The sequence below is a fragment of the Ceratotherium simum genome, chromosome 3 (genome assembly GCF_057802395.1).
Source record: "Ceratotherium simum simum isolate JZ-2026a chromosome 3, ASM5780239v1, whole genome shotgun sequence".
NCBI lineage: Eukaryota > Metazoa > Chordata > Mammalia > Perissodactyla > Rhinocerotidae > Ceratotherium > Ceratotherium simum.
In genome coordinates this window covers 52,293,280-52,316,061 of record NC_141902.1, presented here as the reverse complement: position 1 = coordinate 52,316,061, position 22,782 = coordinate 52,293,280, and the positions used below count along the sequence as shown (strand labels likewise).

Here is a 22,782-nt window from a genome sequence, read left to right as displayed (position 1 = left end):
GGGACCAAGAGGAACAGCAGCAGGAAGCCATGACCACCTTTAGAACTGGAGGCACAAGGAGGAGATATGGTCACCGAAGGCCCCATGGGAGCTAGAGCCACAGCCAGAAATGCTGCACAAAGCAGGGAGTGACGGAGAGAAATGCCCGTCCTCCACCTGTTCCCAACAACCAGAGCGGTCACGGGTCACAGAGGGAACCCAGGGCCTGCAGGGATCAGCCTCTAGAGGGCAGGGCGGAAAATGGATCTGAGGACAGAGAATGAGCAGCATGGGCCCCCTTCCAAGGAGAAGTTAACTTCTGTTTCCTGTAAAATGGAGACTGTGGTACCCACTGTCAGCCTGCTGTCAATCAAGAGAGATTATGTAAAAACTGTGACTGCAGGAGAACCCATTTTAATTTAGGAACAAGGAATAAACAGGGAGTGCCTGTTTATTCCCAACTATTAACACACTTCCCCTTTTGCCATTTTCTGGAATCAGGCAGTCTGAATTTCTCAGAACATCACGACCATCAGGTGCATTGATTCTGTGTTCACCACTGACCCCCTCTCACCCTTCTATTTCAGAAACTGCTCCCTGCCTGGAATGCCGCCAAGTTCCACTTCCTCAAGTAGCTTCCACCCATTCACCTTGGCTGTTTTCTGGTGGACACGGAGCCACACTCTGGAGAAAACAAGGGAGTCCAAATAATGGGCCAGTCGAGATTCCCGTCGGGTGACGCCCTTTATTGAAAGACAATCTTGCTTTATCCAGTTCACTTACATGGAGGTAGCTGCATAAGAATGTCTCTTCCCCATGACAAATCAAAGCAACCAAACCAGCCCCAAGAGCAGAAACCCAACAGAACAAGCCCATAGGCATTGTCAAATAACATTCAGAAGCAGGAAAAAAAAATTATACAGATATAGGATGATTGTCTCCTCAGTATTGCATTTGGCCACATATTTATTAAATAAATTTTTTTTTTCCTTTTAAGCTAGCTAAAGAAAACATTCTTGAGTAAGGTTAGTTCTTAAAGCAACAAACAGAAAAAAAATTGTGTATATAATAAATCAAAGAATGATAGCATGTCAAAGCTGGAAAGGACCTCAGGCCCTGGTCTTTGTTTGTTCTGGCCGATCTGTGGCTCGGAGAGCACATGCCCTGTCAAGGTCACCCCTGTCAAGGTCACCGGGGTAAGATGAGCCAGGACTTGAAAACACCTCACTCAACTCCCAGTCCCGTGTTCTTCCCACCCAGCTACACTGCACGCATCCAGCTGGCTGCCAGCTCCATTACCACAGAGGAGGGCGCGTTTGTTAACATTTAAAACGGCCCATTTTTTGGGTAAGGATGAAGTCTTTTGAATGGTGATCTCTGTTCTCTTTTCATGGGCAGTTTTGCTTCCTGCAGCCAGCCTCATGGCTACCAGAAGGAACTGGCCAGAATGAGAGGCAGCAACTTTCTCACAAACCAAGACAGACACGTGCTCCCAAGGTTCTTGGGCCTCCAACCTTCTTCATCTCCAAGCCGTAGTCATGAGCGGCTGAGGCACTTCTAGGCAGGATTCCTGGCAAATATCTAATGATGGTGGAAGCAGCAGGGAAATCAGGAACATATTGAGGGTCAATGACCTTGGGAATTCCAGTGAGCCAGTCAACCAACCACAGGCTTGTCACATCCCCAGAGGACAGAAGGGCTCCAGGGCCAGGTGCAGAGGGGCTCAGCCCCTGTGTCTGTGTGACTGTGGTCTAGGGGGTCTATCACCACCTTTCCTTTGACTGCGCACCAGGACGGGGAGGATTTTGATCTGTTTTATTCATTGCTGTATTCCCAGTGCCAGGGACTGTGCCTGACACATCGTAGGTACCTGATAAATATGCGCTAAATGAATGAATGGCTCAAAACAGGAGTCTCTCCATGCCCCAGTAAGTAAGCAGAGGCAAGAACCACTCTACCCAGCAGAGGTGGAGGTGGGCTTGTCTCTCCTGTGCAGGGTGATGACACCAGCCCTTGAGCCAGGCTAATCACTCTGAATCCTATTTGGTGGGCTCTGTGACCTGGGGTAGTGGGGCACTGACACTCCCTGCTCCCCATGGCAATTGTCGTGGAGTTCTCTGTCCACAGGCCTCCTCTCTATTAGGAGGCTTGGGGACACTGCTGAAGCAGCTGAACACTGCCATCTCTGCCCCATGCATATACACAATTCACAGGGTGCTCTCCCTGGCCCTGACCTATGGGAGCCCAGCTGTGAATTGGCCTTTGGGCATGCCTGAGGACTGTCACAGTGGGAGGTGACACCAGGAAGGCCAGGTGTCACCAGTGATGTGGTCTTGCCCCAGACCTCACCCAATCCCGGTCACTCTTTGCCTGGTGCTGGCCCATGTTCCTCCGAGCCAGAGTTGGAAGGAGCCTTCCAGTTTGCACAGACTCACCTCTGTCTGACTTCTATTTCTTTCCTGCCTTTCCTGACATAAACCTGAGGTCCTGCTCAATTTGCCTCTTGTCTACACATCCCCCAGCTTTCAAGAACTTCTTTCTCTTCCTTCTCTTCCTTCCTACCCCCACCCACACACCTGCTTATCTCCTCTCCCCTCTCCTTTTCCCCACGACCTTACTGGACACCTACCCCCTCTTCCTCACACCTGAGTCCATGAACCCCACATCCTCCTATTCCCCACCCAGCAACCACCCCATCCAGGGACAGAGAGAGCATAGTTTGGAGGCCTGCTGTGGAAGGAGGGAGGAAAGGACCAACAAGACATGACAGTGAGGCCCCGTCCTTCCAGAAACCACATCATTTGTCAAAACCTTACTTACAAGTCTCCCTACCCACCTGTGTAAAAGAAATTGCAACTGGTGACTGGGAATTGGTCTCAGCCTGGTTCAGAAATTATAACAAAATTCTAGATAAAATAAGCAACCAAGGCCACAGATACAAATGACCTGACTTTCTCTCCCTCGTCAGCAGGTTGTTTACCACTTGACTTTCCATTCTCGGGATTAATTGTCCCTTATCATCACAACAATTTCTTTTTTCCAACTCTGATGTCCAAAGTGGTCTTTATTCTATCTTCTCTCTCGCCTCTGCTCCTTAATACTTAAAATCTAGTAGCTTCATATTTTAAAAAATAATACTCAATATAGATGTGTGAAGTTTACAAACAAGCCACCCTACAAAGCCTCTGTAACATTCCAAAATGGAACAGCAGCAGTCCGTGAGAAAGTCTGGTTTAAAATATGTACAGCCATATATCATTTCCTCCCCTGCACACTGGCTATTAAGTAATAACTAGCATTTTGGACGCTTTTTCTTGGCAGGGGCAGGGGGGCAAGGGCAGCAAGGCAAATGGTGCTGGCAGACAGCTGTGCAGAACAGGGGCTTCATCCTGCCAAATTATATTTTCTAAAACACCTCAATGGGTGGTGGTCATTTAAACTGCAGTAGCTACCTGGCTAAGCTATGAAAGCCGCGCTACCACTGAGGGATCCTAGGAGGACAGTGATGGGGAGGAATCGGCCTGTGATGTGAAGAGGAGGCGATGGTCTCTGCTCCAGGTAGGTGCTCCCTTTCCTGCCCCCTGCTGCTGGCGGCTGCGGGAATGACGGGCCACCTCCACAGCCCTGGAAGCGCACTCAGATCTGGCCGGTGGTGGCGCTGTCCTTGGGGAAGCTGTAGCTCAGCGGCGCCTCATACAGGCTTCCCCCATCGGTGCTGAGGTCGTCGTCGTCATCCACGTCATCCAGCACTTTACTTGGCAGCTTCTTAAGTCTGCTGAAACAACAGGGGCATGTTTCCTGGCCCTGGACTGGGGCTCATCTCTGATCTAGAGACTAAGGAAGGGTCTTGGGTTCCTGTCTCTCCCCACACTGAGTGGCACAGAAGCACATGAACTGAACTGGTCTGCACCTGATGGTTCCTAAAGCCACAGGGAGCAGACTGCCCACCTCTCAGCATGGGAGGCTGGTGAGGATAGGGTGCCTGGGCAGGCCTGGGGCAGGATCAGGAGTACCGATTTTTCCTTTTGCCTCAAGCTCCAATGTGGCTCACCAAGGTGCTATTTTTGATCCTGCCTTAATTTTAAATTTTGATATCTTGTTTAACATGGGTTGTTTGCATTAATTTTAAATATTATCTATCTTGATTACTGAGATTTTTGGTGCCCCTTAATGTTGCACCCTAATGCTGGCCCTGGGGACAGATTCTCAACAGACAGGCCCTGTTTATAGGATTCTCAACGGGCTGGAGTCTTCAGTCCATTTATAAGAGAACTACTTGTGCAGCCAGCACAGGCAGCCTCCAAGAAAGGCTCAGCTCCATGATAAGCATGAACCTGGGGGTGGGGGGGCAGTGAGCCTGGGGTAGGGAAAGTGACCCCTCACCCACTCCCCTTAGGACCACCGCAAAGGAGTTTTAGAAGCAGCTCTCTCCCGAAACTAGGCTCGGAATATCCCAGTCCTCATGAGGATATGAACCAGAACCTTATATTATTTCTTCCTAAGTCACGTAAAAACAGGAGTCCTAAGGGCTGGTCCAGGTAGTCCAGGAGGCAGGGCTCACTGCCTCCTCCATAGTGGTGTGAGCTAGTTCTACCCTGCTCTGAGCCTCAGTTTCCCCTTATGGACAACAAGGATAATACCTGCCTGGCTGACATCACGGCACTGGCATGAGGATGGCACGTGAGACCCTGTTGAGCATGTGGGGTGACTGAAGTGGACACAGCCACTCTCATCTCTAGGATGGGATGAGCCCAAAAGGTGACAATACGGAATTGGCTTGAGATAAGAGCAGTGAGAACGCTCTGCAAGCATCAAGCTCTCCTCAAATGTTAGGGGGATTACAGCCCCTCGGGGTCACCGCACTCGCCCACCTTAAATTCTTCTTCATGGAGTTGAGCTGTCCCTGCAGCTGCTCGTTCACGTCCATCTGCTCCTCCAGCTCCCTCTGCAGCTTCTTTTTAGAACTTTCTAGTCTGTCGATTTCCTCCTCGGCTTCCTCCACCTGTCGCTTCATTGCCTTCAAGCGCAAGCTCAGCTGCGGCGGGAGAGAGAGCAGGTTGAGTGCTGGCTGGTCGCCGCCGCTGGGACGGAGAAGAGCCCCCACGTGGACAGGCCAGTGGTCCCCAGCCACCTTCCCTCCAGGCAACCAAGACACGGCAAAGGGGCAACTGGTCTCACGGGAAAGTGGAGAGAAGACTCTAAGACAACAAGTCTACATTTTACAAGTCAAGGTCAGGGTTCCAAGTGTGCTGAAATCCCCCAATAAGTAGGCTAGAAGGGCCCCCTTCTATGACGTAACTGGGTGGACTGGGAAGACAGGAATCAGTTCACCACCGCTCCATCGCCCACCCGCGGATGCCTCGCCCCACCTGAGACACAACATCTCATCTGAGAAGGAACTTGCAGAGTGTCCCTCACCTGGTCCTTCTGATCGGTCAGCGACAGGTGCTCATCGTCCACCTGCATCACCAGCTCCTTCACCTTCCGCTCCAGCCTGCGGTTGCTGAGCTGGAGGCTGGCCCGGTCTCTGGAGGGGCAGGGGAAGCAGAACTGAGGATCCTCTCATCCCAGCCCCACAGGAGGCCCAGCCCGGCTGTGGAGGAGGGGAAGCTCCAGCCAGGGCTGCCTGGTCAACTCAAGGCTGAGGGTCAGAGGGACACGCAACTGAACAGGAGGAAAGTGCTGCCCATTGGACGGATGAGGAAACAGGGGCTCTGAGAAGGGGAGTGACTTGCGCGAGGTTGCAGAGCCAGCAAGAGCTGGGAGTGGACCTGCCCCGAGTTCTTCCAGTCCCAAGCTTTACTTTGTAAGGCACAGGTCACAGACTGCCAGACTCTGAACGTTTTGGGTCGACTCCAGGCTGCTCTAGCCCAGCCCCAAAAGTCCTACTCAAAACAGACAACATAAAGTGCTATCTGCACACACACACCCCTTCCAGGCAGGTGAGGGCCCATGAGCCAGGACTGAGGCTGGTCAAGTTCAACCTGGTGCTGGACTTGGGCTGCGATGTGAGAGCTAGCTGCAGAGAATCCTGGTGTCAGAAAGGAGCATGGTCATCTGATCCCATGTCCCTCCTACCCACTGTGGGGGGACCTGCCCATCTCTGACAGATGGCCATTCAGCCGCTGCTTGAATACACATGGCCCCCAGGGCAGCATCAGCCCCCTTACCTCTAATCTGGCTCAAACTCAGTAGCTTACGAGGCGCCTGAACTACTGAGGGAATGGGGAAAAGAGCAGCAAGTAGAGTGGAAAGCTATGGCCTTAGGAGGGGGTGTCCTGAGTTTTAGTCCAGCTACACCAATATTCAGCCAGGCTACCTTCCTCAAGTGCTTAGGTGGATGGGTCTCGGTTTTCTCATCTGTAAAATGGAAACAATAACCTCAAGGTTGTACTCGCTCTGCCTTCCTCACATGAAGGCTTCTGAGGATGGGAAGAGATACAAATGTGAGAGCAGTCTGTGAGGCGATCACCACTGCCACCAGGCCTCTGCACCACAGCTGGGCCGGCTCACCTCTCCTCGCCCTCCAGACGGTCCTCCAGCTCCGCGATCCTGGCCTCCATCTGCACCACCAGCCCCTCTTTGCTGGACCTGTAGGACCCTTCCAGGTGGATAATCCGGCTCTTTAAGTCCTTGTTCTGGAATCAGACAGGCAGACTGTGAGCAGACGTGTGTCTGCCACACTGTGCGGGGCAGCCCAGCGTTTAGTCAGTAACTGCGATAAACTGGCTTTCACACCAGGATACGTGGCCCTGGGGGACCTGGGGAGGCCACAGATGGTTCCAGGAAAAGGCCTTGCACTCCAGTCCTGGCAGGCCAAAAGAAGAGATTCTATCACATTCCCTTACAAGCCTGAGTGAGATCTTTGGCGTGGCCTGGGACTCCTGGATGTCAGAGACCAACAGGCTTTGCCTTGGCCTTTTATAAACCTACTGGCAGGGGCAATAGGCTCCTTCTCCAATATCACATATCCTATTCAGTGAAGAATTTACACGAACAGCATGTAAAAGAAATAATGATTCAAATAAGCTTTGTTAGCAACTCATGTGTTTGATGACACTGGTTCTTTACTATCCCCTTTACATTAGTATTCAGACCTCTTTAGGATCTGGAAAACAACACAATTCCATGTCCCCCAGCTGATAAACTTTCAAGTATATTTAATATTATTGGGAAAAACCTCTCTGAAAAAGGCCTTAGAAATACCTCTCCCAGGTGACTTCCGCCCCAGAGTTCTTGGGTACTAAGCAAAGGAGATACCACTGAGGGAGTCTAGTCCTATGCTGGGGTGGTAGAGGAGGGAAGCGGGGGAGGGAGGGAGCAGGGGGCCCGCTGGCCTCACCTGTCTCTCCAGGGAAATCTTGTCACACTCCAAGTCTTGCCTCACGGCTCTCTCCTGAAGCAGCTCGTTCCTCATCTGTTCCATCTACACCAAACAGAGCAGAAGCCCAGAGGTTAGAGGGGCTGTTCCTATATCCTTCGTGCTGACATGGTTCCAGGTGCTGATTCCAACAACCAGACAGCTCCTGTTGTGACAGGGGCCTCCCGCCATCTCTTCTGGGGTGCAGGAGCTATTTCTTAGACATTATTAGTTTCTTGATGATTGCAAAGATAATGATACAAATAACAATAATAGTCATAGCTAACCCTGCTGTTACGAGTTGAATTGTGTCCCCCCAAAAAGACACATTGAAGTCTTACCCCTCAGTACCTCAGATGTGACCCTTATTTGGAAACAGGACTGAGGATGTGCTCAGGACACGGGACTTTCAATGCTAAGACTGGGAAAGTCCCAGGCAAACCAGGACGAGTCAGTCATCCAACCTACCAGAGATCTACACAACCAGTAATAGGGGAGCCAGTATTCCCAAGCTCCTGACTGCTGCATTACAAGTTCAGACTTCAGAAAGGGCTTCCACAGTCAGCATATCTCAGACGCTGCTAGAGTCCTCCTTTCTTATGCCAGAACCAGAAGTCAGCAAGAACACTGGGCAGCTCCAGGCCTCCCGGCAAAGGCTAAACGTTCCTGACGGTTTCTTCTATGTTAATAGGAAACGAGCCTAGCTGAGCAGCTTCTGGAAAGAAATTTCACTGCTTGCCCTTCAGCATCTCTGTTCCCCAGTCCCAGTGAGCTTCAGCAGCAGTGAAATGAGCATCAGAGGCGGAAGCCCCAGACTCTAATCCCAGGGCCGTCCAGCAGAGGGCGGCCTGAAGAAGCCAGAGAACTAAGAAGGTGAGCCTGTAAAATAAAACACCCTTTCCTTCTTAAGGTCGGGGTCCGACTTGGGTAAGAGGGGTACACATAGGATGCTCCCCTGGATGCCTGGGGGGCATACGTAACGGGGCCACCCAGCCTGGCCTCAACTTGGATTTTTGCCACATGCACAAACCCCCTAGCAAGTAAAAGATAAGCTCACCCCTTCAGTCCATCCACCTAGAGAGCAAGAACTGGGGGTCCTGGGAATAATAAGAGGAGACACGGCAACATTGGGCCAGGCTTGCATCTGCTCCCATCTCCCACTGTCCCCACCATGGTGTGTGCACAGAATGACAAGCAGTGTGGTGTGGCTGGCCCAGGGTGGGCAACAAGTGGTAAGGAATGAGGCTGGCAATGGGCAGAGCCTGGACACCGAGGCCTCCAATACCACAGGAGGAAGCTGGGACTCTGCCCATAGGTGAGCCGGTAGCTGGGTGGTCAAAAAAAACGCCCACGTTTGCATTTCTGACTGGCAGGCTTCTACGTCATAGGGGTTCAGAATTTTACAGCAGAGAAAAGTAAGGCCCGGGACAGTTATACAAGTAACTGGAGGGAGCAGGACTAGAACCCAGGCCAAGCCCACTCACTACCCGCTAAGAGGCTGCTCTCTCTGGACCAATTCAGTGAAAGGCTTCAGACCTAGGGCTCAAACACAGAGGTCACGTCAAAACCAAGCCCCAGGGAGGCAGTGAGTTTTCTTAGGGCATCCTTGTGTGCAGCAGGGAAAAAATGCCAGCCACGCAAAGGGTCAGCAGGCCGAGCACACACAGCTCCACCCGCAGCCCTGCTCCCACTCTGCCTGGCCCCAAAGCCCTCGAGAATCACATGCTGCAGAGAGGGCATCAGAATGACTCCTGTAACTGTTAAATGAGCACAAAGTCCACAGGTAATGAATGCGGGCTCACAGCCCCACTCCGAGCGTGGCCTGAACCAGCCAACACCACTACGCATGGAGCACGTCAGCACAGCTGGACCACGGGACCGAGACAGGCCTCCCGGGGAAAACTGTTCTGTTCACACCCCCCGGGGCAGGGGCCGGGACCCCACCCAGGATGGGGTTAAACTTTCACTGTGATGGGAAGCAATTACACAACCAGCAGTGGCCCCGTGTCCCTTCCTGGCTCTGAGGGCACTTGTGTGTGACCTTGATCATTTCACCTCTGGGATGCAGACTCCTCATTTCTAAAACAAGGAACTTGAACAAGACAGCCTCTAAGGGCCCTTTGAGCTGGCCTACGATACAGTGAAAGCACATTTTGGTGGCTCCTCCACCCTTCGGAGTGCTGTGTGGCTCTCCTTCTGAGGAAGCCCGAGAGGCCCCTGCCTCCATCCTCAGGCTAGAGTAGGCACCCCATCTCTCCAGACATTTAGGAGGGTCCGTGGAAAAGACCCACTCTGTCAAAGTGAGAGTGTGTGTTTGTGAACACACATGCTTGCGTGCTGGGGGAAGGGTGGTCTTGGAATGATGGGGTGGGTTTGTTCATTCATTCAAACTATATTACGGGCCCTAGGCTGGATACTGTGACAAAAAGACCAGCATTGTAGCCTCAAGGGGGACAAACAAATAAGTCTTGTATATGCGGTCACTGTTACTACGATGGGGAAGGACAGTGGGCCAGGGCAGGGCGCATGGCACAACAAAGACTTGGAGGGCCAGAGAAAGGGACACCAGGCTGAGACATAACTGAGAGGTGAGGGTCAGGCAGAGAGGAAGGGGCAGGAGAGGAAATGCAGCTTTCCAAGCTGGGGGACCACCAATAAGAAGAGCAGGAGGTAAGAAAGAGGAAGGGAATGCTGGAGAAGTGAAAGGACTGAGCGGGCCATGTGGGGAGGCGAGGGGACAGGTTAGGAGATCAGGCAGAGAGGCAGACAGGGAGCTGGGTGATGCCAGCTCAAGCCACAGGACAGATGAGCTCACCAAGAAGAAATGTATGAAGAATGAGGAGGATCCAGAACCATCTGGAGCCATGCCCTGGGGAGCCCTCCCCCCTGGACCTCCCGTTAGGGGAGGCAGGGAGAAAACCAGGACACTGACCTGTCCCAAAAGCCAAGAAGGGTGAGGACTGAGGGAAAAGCACCTGGGCTCGACAAAGAAGTTCTCTCTGGAAGGCTTGGCAGAAAGGGCAACCAGACTGCCAAGACTGGGAAGGCGTGAAGGGAAGGGCGTGAAGAGGTGGGGCGATGCCTCTCCTCTAGAACTCCAGCCCTGAGGAGATGACACTATAACTGGACGGCTAGGGAGGTCACGAAGGGGTTTGTAAGATGGATGCCCCGCACCCATTAGCAGGCCAGGGTGAGAATCAGGGAGGAGGGAAAAGTTACAGATGATGGACTGTGACAAGAAGGCAGTGTGACAGGAAGACTGACTGTCCAGTGAGGGAGGGATAGATCAAGGCCCTGCACTGGGGCCAGCATGAGAGTGGGAGAGAAGCTCTTTCTCTGGGCCAAGGAGAGAGGGCATCCCTCAGGACTCGGGGGTGGCGGGGGCGGGATGCAGGCTCCTGTAGCTCAGAGGCGTGGAAGGGAGGGAGGCAGGGAGGGGAGAGAGATTATCTTCCCCAAAGTGAAGGGATAAGAAAGAACTGGAGGCTTATAGAGAAAGAAGGCACTCTAGTTGCTGTGGGGTGTGAGGCCGAAAAACACCAAAAGGCAATAAAAGGCTGGCAGAGCAGAGCAAGGGTCTCGCTGTAGCTGTAGAGCATCTGCTTTTAGGAGGTCAAGCAGTGACTTCTGCCGCTGGGCTCCGGGCCTGAGGACTGGAGAGCGAAAGATCAAGAATCAAGAGCCCTGGCGATGGCACGTTAATCCTCCCAGCCCTCTCTAAGGCAGATGTTAACACTCCCATTTTCCAGGTGGGAGGTTCAGGAACCTTGGGAGCAGCTTTGGGATTCTAACCCAGGCTTTCTGACTGAAAATCATACCCTCCTTTTCTCCCTCTCAGCAAACCCGTAGGACCCAGGTCTCTCAACAAGGAGGGAGAGTTCTGGTGGGGGCTTCGGAGCCCAAAAGGAAGAAGCGTCTACCACGGAATGAGGCAGAGAAGTGCTGGGGAGGGATTCCAGGATCGCCAAGGGGTCAGTCACACAGCACTGGGCCCAGGCTGGGAGGTCAGGATAAACCCTGCGACTTAAAGAAGCAGCCACTGGCCAAAGTCTTGCTCCCTCAGTGCCACTGACTGGAAAATCTGGATCCAGCCAGGAAATAGGCCTCCCGGTGCAGAGGAACACTCAGAGAGGCAGCATCCAGGGAGGTCTCGCAGGTTCAAGACCTCCCTGGAAAGCCCAGGCAAATGGTGACTGTCCAAAAGGAAAACAACACAGTCGTTATTTATACCCCACCACATCCCCTCACAAGATGGCTATCAAAATGGAAGTGTAAAATAAATCAGAGTGAAAAACAGGAAGGATTAAATGTGTAACCATAAAACTTCACAGTTATGGTGACCGGGCAGTCAATTTTTCTTGAGTCTTTTAGAAACCAAGGTTTTTGGCAAGCATGACAGGCTTCTTTGGATCTTCAAAAAGGACAACCTAACACTGAATTCTAAAACAAATCCATCCCAGGGAGCCGTATACAAGGAACACCACATGGAGTTATGGACACTGTCTCAAGGACGGGTATCACTGTAAACCAGAAGTGCTTTAGCTGTTCTCCTCAACACAGTGATCCCCAGGACCAGCCCAGTAACTTGGGAATATTCCACATCAGATCCCTCTTACCCTGGCCCACAGTGGCAAAAAAAAAAAAAAAAAAGGCCTCTGTGTTCGCCACCTTCCTCCTCTGGACCAGGGAAGTAAATCTGAGGCTGGAAAAACACTTCCTTATATAAGCTTAGTGCTTTATGTGATGTTTACCCTTCAACTATATTCAATAGACCGAACAAAAACCTTCCAGTTGAATTGAAAACAGAACAGGAGCTGAAGGCAACAGTTTACCACAGCTGGATTGAAAGAAAGCTAAACCCTGAGCATTTCTGATCAGAAATAACAGTATCAGATTCCAGTGGTTCTATGTCAGAGGCACCCGTGACCTGAGCCAGCTCTCAGGATTAGAAGCAGCTGCCTCCTGGGTTAATGAAAAGCCAGAGATATTTATGATTGCTAATACCCATATTTAACCCTATCACCTATGTTTACCATTGGGCTGTAAAGGGTTGGTGAGCCTACACTCCTGGCTGGTATTAAAAATGGTACTCAAATCACAAGAAAGGAAAATTATTATTAACCAACTGTACACACTGGGTTTTTAGCAGCCAATACAATAGGAGGCAGTTCTGAGACTAGGATCATTTTAATTAAAAAAAGAAAGAAAGAAATCCCATTTTGATCTTTCACTCACTGACTGCAAAGAACCCTTATTTCCAAGTCCCACATCCTGGGGGCTACATCCCCCTGGTGCAGACTGATGAGCAGGTGTGAGCCGGCCGCTGGGGAGCAGTTCCCAAAAGTGACTGCATAAGCCTGAAACTTATCCGCTGGGATTTATCCTGCAGTTGCCAAGGCAACAGGGCAGCCTCGCTCAGCCCCTGGAAAAACCAGGAAGCCACCCAAAGCTCTAGAGTTGGTATTTTTCCTCCTGCCTGCCAGTTGTCTGGGCTGGATGAACTGTCTTCCCACTCGGTGGGTCATCTTGGCCTCCATGGTCAAGAGAACGCCTCTCCATTTAGCCCCAGCTCTACTGTTAACTGTTTGCACTCAGCCACCAGCCAGGACACAGCAGTGCCCAAGGAGCTAGAACATCTTTGAATGTGTCTGTCGGACACATTCAGAATACACCAAGCTGGGCTTCTCTTTCACTCTGCGATTCCTGGACTCATGAGGCGAGTCAGGAGAGAATCAGGTGAATAGAAATCCTCACTCAGATTAAGAGACACCAGGGCATTATTTTTAACTTGGGAATAGAGGCCCAAATGCATTTGAGGGGTCTTTATCACCCTTGCAGTCTGAGGCTGGAATGACGGGATCGGGGGGAGGCAGCAGGCTTTGGAGTTGGACGGTGGTTCCTCTGACAAGCTGCGTGACCCTAGGCGGTCACTCAGCCTGCAAGCCCTGAAAACAGTGAGAGCAAGTTGCAAGGTGGGGACACAGTACCCAGCACCTAGGGAATCCTCAGCAAGGACGGCATCATCGGAAATGGAAACACGGACTGGAGGAAGGAGGAGAAAAAGGATTTCTCTGGATTTAACCAGATCAAAAGCTAGTAAAATACCAACTATTTAATTGAATTTTCCTAGCACTTTAAGTCGATCAGAAACCTTCCTGTATAAAGTGAACTATACTGGGACGAGAAAATAAATACTCCTTCACCTCTGTTTTATAAAAGAAGACACCATTTTATCAAATCCACATCCATCCCTTCTCCTTCATATTAGCTAGGTTGAAAACAAAATCCCAGCATCCAAAAAGTTTGAAAAATTTTCTCTCAATTAGGATTCCCTGAATCCATCAGCCTGAAAAATAATATCCTGAGCATGTACGGAAGAGAAAGGCAAGGCAAAGAACTTACAAATAACGTGGCCAGCATTTACTGAGTGTCAAATGTATGCACAAGAAGGGGCGGGGGACACCATCATGGAAAGGACAGAGTGTTTGATCTCACAGCTGCCTTTCCCGTCCTCTGACCCTGGGAACAGCCCAGCAGAGCCTCCTCCCGGTCTCCCCTTCCCCTGTCCTTACCCCCGCCCCCAACCACATTCATCTTCTAGAACACTGTGTATGCTTCACTACTCTGCTCAACAACCTTCGACGGCTCCCCATTGCCTTCAGGATAGGGTCCATTCAAAACCCTCAACCTGCCTCTCCAAACTTTTCTCCTGTTATTCCCATACAGAAACCAGAGACCTGATCAAGCCCGAGTCGTCCATTCATTGCTCTTCAAAATGCTGTATCTATCCTACCTCCCAATTCTGTTCACACCATTCATTCTATCTAGAACTCCTTTCCCACTCCTCTCAGTTGGCCTAAATCCTACCCTTTCTTCAAAGGTGGCTCCAGGTCCACCTTCCTCTAAGAACTCCCACAGTCACCCTTGCTATGACAGTCTTTCCCTCATGAGCTGCCTGAATCCTTCACTTAGTATTTAGTGTCTGCTGCTTTTTCTTGTTAGTTATCCATTTTTTAGGCATGCCCCTTCTCTTCAAACCACAGCACCTCAAGGGCAGGGGCCGCTTTTGATAATTTCCTAGCCTTACCGCAATACTAGGCACACAGTAGGTATCCATCATACTTTGCAAGCACCAGTAGAGAGAGCACTGTCTTGGGAGTCAGGAGACCTAAGGCCAACTCTGCAACTAACCAGTCATGTGCTCTGGGCCTCAGATCTCATCCACTGCACGAGAATTCTGGGGAGATGAACTTGGAGGTCCTTGCCAGATCTAAGATCCTGTGAAAGGGGTTGGCCATTTGCTGGAAAACAGTTTTTTCTAGCTTTTGCACCTAAGCCCTATCACTAAGACAAGGGAAAAGAATGGGAGATGTTTGGAGGAAGCAAAGATTCAGAAGAGGAGCTTGTGAAAATGCAGAGTTTAAACAGAGAGCTGTAACCTTTTACTTTTTAATTTAAAGACAGCAAGATTCCAAAAATAAAATTCCCCCCCTTTTCAGCACCTAGCAGCAGTTTGCTGAGCATCCCAGGCCGATGCTGTAAATCACGTTGGAGATAACAGCCAAGCACCATGTCCTGTTCTTTACGAGACGTCCCCTGTGAAGGAGGTGTCATAGGTCAGCATTTGAGGGGGCAGAGGTTTGGAAGTTTCCCATTTCTCCGATTCTGGCAGGAAGGCAGCAGGCACATGGCCCTAGATGTTAACCTATGTGGATTGAAACGGCTTCAGAATCACGGCCCAACTGTCTGCACCCAGGGCCCTTTCTTGGATCCTTTACTTTAAGGGGCAAGAAATAAGTCTCAGATTGACCTCGGCTTTGAATGAGAATAAATGCTCTCTTGTGAGGCAGGTGTTTGGTCCACCTACTTCTCTCCCCTTCCACACAAATCTGGAGACGGCACAGGCAGGGGAGAGGCCTGAGCACGCAATCAGGAGACACCCCTTTATCTCAGGGGTTCTGTTCTGTTGTGTGCTTGTTTTAGCAATTCCAACATGAGTTTGAACATGGGGATCAATTTCTCCACTTATAACAGACACAGGCTTTACCCTCCCTGCCTCAGAGAGTGCAGTGAGAAGAAAGTAAACAGAACCAACAGGGGAAAGAGGCTTAGACATTGTGGAAGTCTCATGTTTTTAGGCAAACAACTCAGATTCAGGGAGAGACTGACTCAGACACTCATGGTTTAATAAAACCTTCTCACAGCATCTCAATGTTAGAATTTGGAAAAGTCTTCAGAAATCTCCTAGACAAACGGCCTCATTTGTATGGATTGTGGAGACTGCACTGAGAGAGGCTGGATTTCCCGGAGCTACGCGGGCTTGGTGCAGGTGTCAAGACCAGGACTTGCAGCCCAGGGCTCCTTCCCATAGACCAAGTTAGCTCCCTTCACCTCCTCCCCAGGCTGACTTCAAGTCCTTGGCTCAGCGACAATATTTTCAACCTTGACCACACCGTGGAGAGCAGCTCTATTCCCCACAATCCGAGTGGTCAGTCGAGAGGAGAAAGAAGGCGCCAAGAGCAAACAGATCTAAATGACCACTTTTCTCAGTGTTGAACCATCAGCTGAAGCAAGAGAGGCAACCACCTTCTGGTTCAGTTTGTCTGTGTTTTGTTTTGGGGTAAAACGTGGGTCTGGAAGTCTGTTTTAACTGCCTGGTTGTTGACAGGACATCTTTCCCACCAATCCTCTTTGCATAAGTCACAAGAAGCACTAGCAAAACAAATTTATGGCCACTTCTTCCCTCATCACGAATGCTCAGCAGATCCTGAAATGCCCTGTGGTGATGTGGCTACTTAGCCACGCTGGCAGGAACTCATAACAAACAGCTTTTATGCCAGTAAGAGAACGTAGAAAATGCAGACTTTATAAAGCACCTATTAGGGCTCAAATGTCAAGGTTGGGTTCTCCTTCTGGACTGCAGGTTTTCATGAAGGTCTTTCTCTACACTTCTGCACCTCAGGCTGGACGGGCTGCCACCCCTCCCAGAGGAACGCTACTAGCACAGCACTGGAACATGCAGACAGAATCTGAGCTTAGGGGGGGAGGCGGATGGAGCCTCCAGTTGGAATTTCCTTCACTCTCGGAAGCAAAGTAGCACGACTATCTCACTTGTTGCAAAGACTCTGTCAACAGGGAAACAAGGGCAGATGGAAAAGAAGCCAGTGATTCACCTTCAGCTTCGAGCAGGGGCGACCAGCTCAGCATGGCATTGTCCCTAAGCATGGGAACCTCCAGTCCTTGGCCGCCCTGAGGTGGGGAAGGTGGTGCATATGAATAAGTAGAAGAGTGATCAGAGGAAAGTGCTTCTTTGGATAGGGAAGATTTTTCCCAAATTAATTTGTATTTCAAATTTTTTATTTTAATCCTTTAACCAGATTTCCTAAACTGTACTCAGGACATCATCCAAGGCTTTCAGGTTTTTGTTCTCATTGTTTAATTAGGGAAGTGCCCAGAGCAAATCAAGAGGTAAAGAGCTAAATGTCTACGTACAGTCTCCCCGGTACCATTCTCAGGAGCTGGGCATACAACTGAGTAAGCATACACTGAAGGTACACCCCCTCAGAGGTTTTTACAAGTATCCACAGGTATCATGAAAATGAAAGGCTGAGGTTAGTGAACATAAATTCTCTTCAAAACCACCACAGAGGGTTCTGAATCCTTGTCTCATAATGTTTGCATATTTTATCTCTCATGTGGTTTGAACACGCAACAGGGACACGGCAACCAGTTAATGGTACCACCACTCTCTAGTGATATGACCCACTATCGCCAGGATAGGACGTAGCCACTCTGAACTTTTTTTTTAATTAAAAAATGGAAACAAATTCCAAAAACTTTGGGATTACAGTGAGTGTCATCTGGGAAATTAGTTTCATTATCTACAGTGTGAGGACAATGCGAGCTGTCCCTGGCTGCCTCCCAGTGTTGCTGTAAGGATCAAACTCAAGGGAAACTCCGTACATTCGAAAACTGCAGAAAGCGTTCACTTAGAAGTACTGTTACTGTACTGTGAATGCTCAGAGGGGGATGTATTGCTAATTAGCTATTTTTTAAATTTTATTTATTTATTTTTCCCCCAAAGCCCCAGTAGATAGTTGTATGTCATAGTTGCACATCCTTCTAGTTGGTGTATGTGGGACGCAGCCTCAGCATGGCCGGAGAAGCGGTGTGTCGGTGCGCGCCCGGGATCCGAACCCGGGCCGCCAGCAGCGGAGCGCACGCACTTAACCGCTAAGTCACGGGGCCAGCCCATCTTTTAAAGTTCTTAAAGGAAAGACTGTGTCATGTCATTTACTTTCCATGGCACCAACATACTGCTAGCTACCAAATGTCACACCACTGCTTGTTGACCTAGTGATTCTTAGAGACTCAGCTCTCAAAGCACTTTGCCTATTATAGCTAAAAGTTTGTTACCCATAACCACTCTGGAAACTTGCACTTTATGCTTTATGTTATACATTACACCTCCCTCCCAGTGGCTTCCTATGATGAAGACTATTCATTCTCCCATCATTTCCATACATCATGAACTCTCTCTCCCTCCTCAGGCTGAACCCTCAGCTTCAGCCTCTCACATTTCCTTTTTCCTGCAGAAATATCCACCCATCATGCAACCACAGCACAGTACCTGTCCCCTGCACCTCGTGATCCTCTCACATCCAACCTGTTCCTGCACCTAGTGATCCTCTCACATCCAACTACAGCACAGTACCTGTCCCCTGCTCCTAGAGATCCTCTCACACCCAACTACAGCACAGTACCTGTCCCCTCCTCCTAGTGATCCTCTCACATCCAACTACAGCACAGTACCTGTCCCCTCCTCCTAGTGATCCTCTCACATCCAACTACAGCACAGTACCTGTTCCTGCACCCAGTGATCCTCTCACATCCAACTACAGCACAGTACCTGTTCCCCTGCTCCTAGTGATCCTCTCACATCCAACTACAGCACAGTACCTGTTCCTGCTCCTAGTGATCCTCTCACATCCAACTACAGCACAGTACCTGTCCCCTCCTCCTAGTGATCCTCTCACATCCAACTACAGCACAGTACCTGTCCCCTGCTCCTAGTGATCCTCTCACATCAAACTACAGCACAGTACCTGTCCCCTGCTCCTAGTGATCCTCTCACATCAAACTACAGCACAGTACCTGTTCCCTGCTCCGAGTGATCCTCTCACATCCAACTACAGCACAGTACCTGTCCCCTGCTCCTAGTGATCCTCTCACATCAAACTACAGCACAGTACCTGTTCCTGCTCCTAGTGATCCTCTCACATCCAACTACAGCACAGTACCTGTTCCCTGCTCCTAGTGATCCTCTTACATCCAACTACAGCACAGTACCTGTTCCTGCTCCTAGTGATCCTCTCACATCCAACTACAGCACAGTACCTGTTCCCTGCTCCGAGTGATCCTCTCCGACAGCAAATCCGAGTTGTTTCTTTCTTCTTCCAGTTCCATCTCCAGTTGAGACACCTTGTCCTAAGAAAGAAGTCACACACACAGCCTACTTAACTTCCACTGACCGGTGAGGAGCATGGTCTGCCCTGTGGAAGGAAGACCCCAGGGGCAAATCAGAGCTGAGTATCATTAGGGTTTGGGGAAAGGATGTGTCTATTTCTCATACTGCCCAAAGGAGATATTTTTAAAACTGCAGTTTTTTTCTTTTACAATGTAAATATAATTGTCCATTCAGAAAATACATAAAAGGAGAAAAATATTACTCCAAACCCTAACTTAAGCACTAAGGATACTTTAGCATGTTTCCTTCAAGTCTTTTTTCCCCTATGAATCAATAACTTTACAAAGATCCACCTAAACCTAACAGGTATCCAAGTCATCTGTTAAAAGACAAGGCAGGAGCTGAGATACCGTCCAAGGTATATTTACTCCAAGCTTGAGACAAGCTAAGTACTCCAAGCTTGAGACAATGTTTTACCTTCCTCCTCTCAGAGTTTCAAAGAGCCTTGCAGGAGTCAAGTCTACTGCAGCCTTTTGCACCTGCCACTTTCCTCTAGGGAACCTCATACAGTTAGCAGTGTGCAGTCCCAAATCTGTGTTGGAATAACATAAAGACAGTGCTGGCCCATTTTGCTACACCAATCATCACAGAAGAATAGCAATTTCTATCTTCCTTGCTGGCTCCTAATTTAACATCATTGCGTGTTAAGAAAAGCCTTTTGAAGTAGCTTTGTGTAAAAAAAAAAAAAAGAGGCTTCTAACACTAACCACTCCAGTTAGAACTGGGCGTTGTGGGGTGTGTGCATGTGTTTCTCATGTCACCAGCCAATGTGTCATATGTCTGAGTTAACTCAGAGCCACACACACTAAAAAGCAATCAGCATTGTGAGTTTTTAAACACGAGTCTGCAGCATGTATACATAATTATTGTCTCTGCAATTGTCAAAGTTGGCTGACAAGCTCTGGACACCTCTGTAAGTGCCAAAAATAAAACTCACAGAACTCAAGGGAATGACTAAATGTCTGTGAATGCCTCCCCTCTTAGTGATGGAAATCTACAGGGAACCCAGAAGGCTCTCTCCCAGGAGCCGAGAGTCGCAAAGACCAACTCAGAACAGAGAGTTGGGTCCTACACTGAACTTCCTATGTGTTTATGGTTCCTGATTCCTCAAGGCCAGGTTTGCTCTAGTTAGAAATCACCAAGGACCCACAAATGCTGCATTTATATAAAACAGTGACCTGAGTTTCTGAGTTTATAGAAAATGCCCATTTTTGAGAGAGCTCTTGAGTCCTAAGAAATAATTTGTTAAATGCTAGTGAGGGAACAAGCAAGATATTAGTCACAGCAAGACGGCCCTGCCTGCCGCCTCTTAGGGGAGGAAACCCCACTCCAGTGTGCTTCACAGTGGTGGGGCCTTGAGAGCTATTCATTCTGTAATTAATGGAGAAATACCTAAAATATTGCACAGGGGCAAATGAAGCTTAGCTATGCCACTGCCTCTAGACCATGAGTTAGTGAAAGGAAATGTTCTTTTTAGTCAGAATATTCTAGAAGGAGATCACCTGACAACCCAATCTTTAGGTGAAAGTACCCCTTCACAGGGCTTTCTTCCTGCCTAAAATCAGTATTGCACAGAACCAAGCAGGAACGTTCAAGGGGCCAGGCCAGGGGTCACTGCACTAGAGGTTCTTGGTCACTACCTGAAGACACTTCAGCCTGTGTTTAAGCAGACAGTTTGGGCCCTAGAATAATTAGTTTCTAGTTAACTGGGTTGACCTTAGCTTGCCTTAAAATGATGTCCCCTAACGAGATGAGAACCAGGACATCAGCAACATATACAGCAATCCTACAAAAGAATAATAAAACCATAACTAGGTTATTTTGGCCTCTAAAAAGAGCCCATCTAATAAACTCCTTAATAGTTAAAACATCAGTCCCTAGATATAAATTGCTACTAAGTCCCCTGGAGGTTTTACAAGTTATTTCTATTTATTTGCAAAGTTGAATGAGGAATTCCATTGATTTTAAATTCAAGCTCTCTCTCCCTGGCCTTGAGCACTGTCTGTCTTTTATCAAAACCTTGACAATTTTAACTTCTTCCATAGGTCTGAGGCTTATTTTTAGGTGTCTCTCTCCCTCTAAAATTCCACTGAGGTGTGTGTGTGGGGTTGGGGGCAGTTCTGGTTTGTGGTTGGTTTTGTTCTTGAGGATTATTCTTTTTTATAAATTCAGGTGGGCTGCTGTTAAGGGTCTTCCTGTCATTCTCACTGCCACTCATATTTAGATTCTAAAACTTGATTCACATTTTTCTCATGTGTTGCGTTTTCATCTTGTGGCCAGATCACCCTTGGCTGGTGACTCCACTGAGCACTTTCTGAGAGACTGCATTGGACCATGTATAGACTGTATATCCAAAAACGAATTGAGCCACAGTTTGCGGCTAGCTTTGGCAAAGCTGGATCACCTGTAACAGAATATGTGCCAGAATCAGGAAATAAGAATAGAGCACGTGGAGTGGCAAATGGGCGCCAGGGGTTCCTAGGAGGTGGGCAGTTTGGGTCCAAGGCAGAGCTCAGCCCCTCTCTAGATTCGCAGCAGTCTTGTCTCCTTGGTAGTTGGAAGCACCGTCCAAAGCATCAAAGAGAAAATGAACTATCTATGTGCCCTTATGTAAAAGCACCTAACCTCTTTGCGACTCTGTCTTCCTTCCTCTTTAAGACGATGAGGACATCAGCCTAATTATTTCCATCATTCCTTCCAGCTCTGACATCCTATGAGTCTACGAACTACCAGCTTCTTCCTCAAATCAAGAAATGACTTTACTAATGTCTGGCTGTTTGAGAGAGTAAAACCCCAGGACTTCCCAAAGGCTGAGGTGTGAGCAGAGGCTGCTTCCCTGGTGTCCCACGCTCGCTCTCCACAGGCCCCGGCCCTCGCCCGTGCGGCCCACAGACCTCCATCTGCTTGAGGAGCCGGCTTCGGTCATCTTTGAGGTGACTCTTGGCCTCCAGCTCGTACTCCAGGTCCTTCAGCGTCTGCTCCAGAAGCTGCCTTTTCGTGAGCGCTTCATCCTGAGCCCTCTGGTAGTCCTTTAACTCCTCCTCCATCAGGCGCATCTAGAAGGAGGAGGAGCTGAGGTGGTCAGCCGGGGTTCATGAAGAGCACAGAGACTTGACAGATGGTGCGCAGGCTGACCCCGAGGTGACCACTGACCACCACACTGGAGATAGAAGACTTTGAACAACTGCCACCTCCCTTTGGGCCTCATTTTCCTCTTCTCTAAAAAGAGGGAATTTTCCAGCTACAGGTAGCAGCCTATCGGGTTATAAATTCAATTTAGTAGATGTTGGCCAGCATTTTAAAATTAAATATAACAGAAAAAATATCAGAGTAGAGTACAAGCAAACACCGTTTTATGGAACTTTTGTACTAGATATTCACGTATTTGTAGGGATGTATGTATTACTGGGTTGCAATGCAAGATGCATTTCTCACTACAGGTCATGGGTCAAAAACACTTGAAAACCAGGGGCTGGCCCGGTGGCACAGCCATTAAGTGCACGTGCTCCACTTCAGCAGCCCGGGGTTCGCAGGTTTGGATCCTGGCCACATGCTGACGCACCGCTTGTCAACCCATACTGTGGCAGCATCCTTTATAAAGTGGAGGAAGATGGGCATGGATATTAGCCCAGGGCCAATCTTCCTCAGCAAAAAAAAAAAAAAAAAAGAGGAAGATTGGCATAGGATGTTAGCTCAGGGCTGACCTTCCTCAGAAAAAAAAAACACTTGAAAGCCACTGTACTAGATAAGTGCATCCCAGAGTGTAATTGACTGCCCACCTGTATCAGCATCGCCTCAACAGAGGTTTTTAAAGTTAGGGAAAAATAAAAACTAAATTAATGACCCCCAAAGCAACCTGCAAGCACAAAATCTAATAATATAAACATACACATTTGGTGAAAACCACTGCTCTCTA

General features: G+C 49.2%; 1 protein-coding gene across 5 annotated transcripts in view; it reads right to left on the bottom strand.

The window, feature by feature from the left end:
- Window positions 1–710: 710 nt before the first annotated feature.
- CGNL1 (cingulin like 1) overlaps window positions 711–22,782 on the bottom strand; it is a 157,137-nt gene continuing 135,065 nt past the window's right edge. For 3 of the 5 annotated variants that reach the window (XM_087427755.1, XM_087427742.1, XM_087427750.1), the window contains exons 13-19: window positions 21,761–21,922; window positions 18,737–18,826; window positions 7,322–7,405; window positions 6,493–6,617; window positions 5,398–5,506; window positions 4,851–5,014; window positions 711–3,751 (exon numbers count right to left, since the gene is read on the bottom strand). In XM_087427755.1, the coding sequence (XP_087283881.1) occupies window positions 3,616–3,751; window positions 4,851–5,014; window positions 5,398–5,506; window positions 6,493–6,617; window positions 7,322–7,405; window positions 18,737–18,826; window positions 21,761–21,922 (870 nt within the window). In that variant the 3' untranslated portion in view covers window positions 711–3,615. The remainder of the gene's footprint in view (window positions 3,752–4,850; window positions 5,015–5,397; window positions 5,507–6,492; window positions 6,618–7,321; window positions 7,406–18,736; window positions 18,827–21,760; window positions 21,923–22,782) is intronic. The other 2 variants (XM_087427762.1, XM_087427768.1) reach the window with 2 other exon arrangements.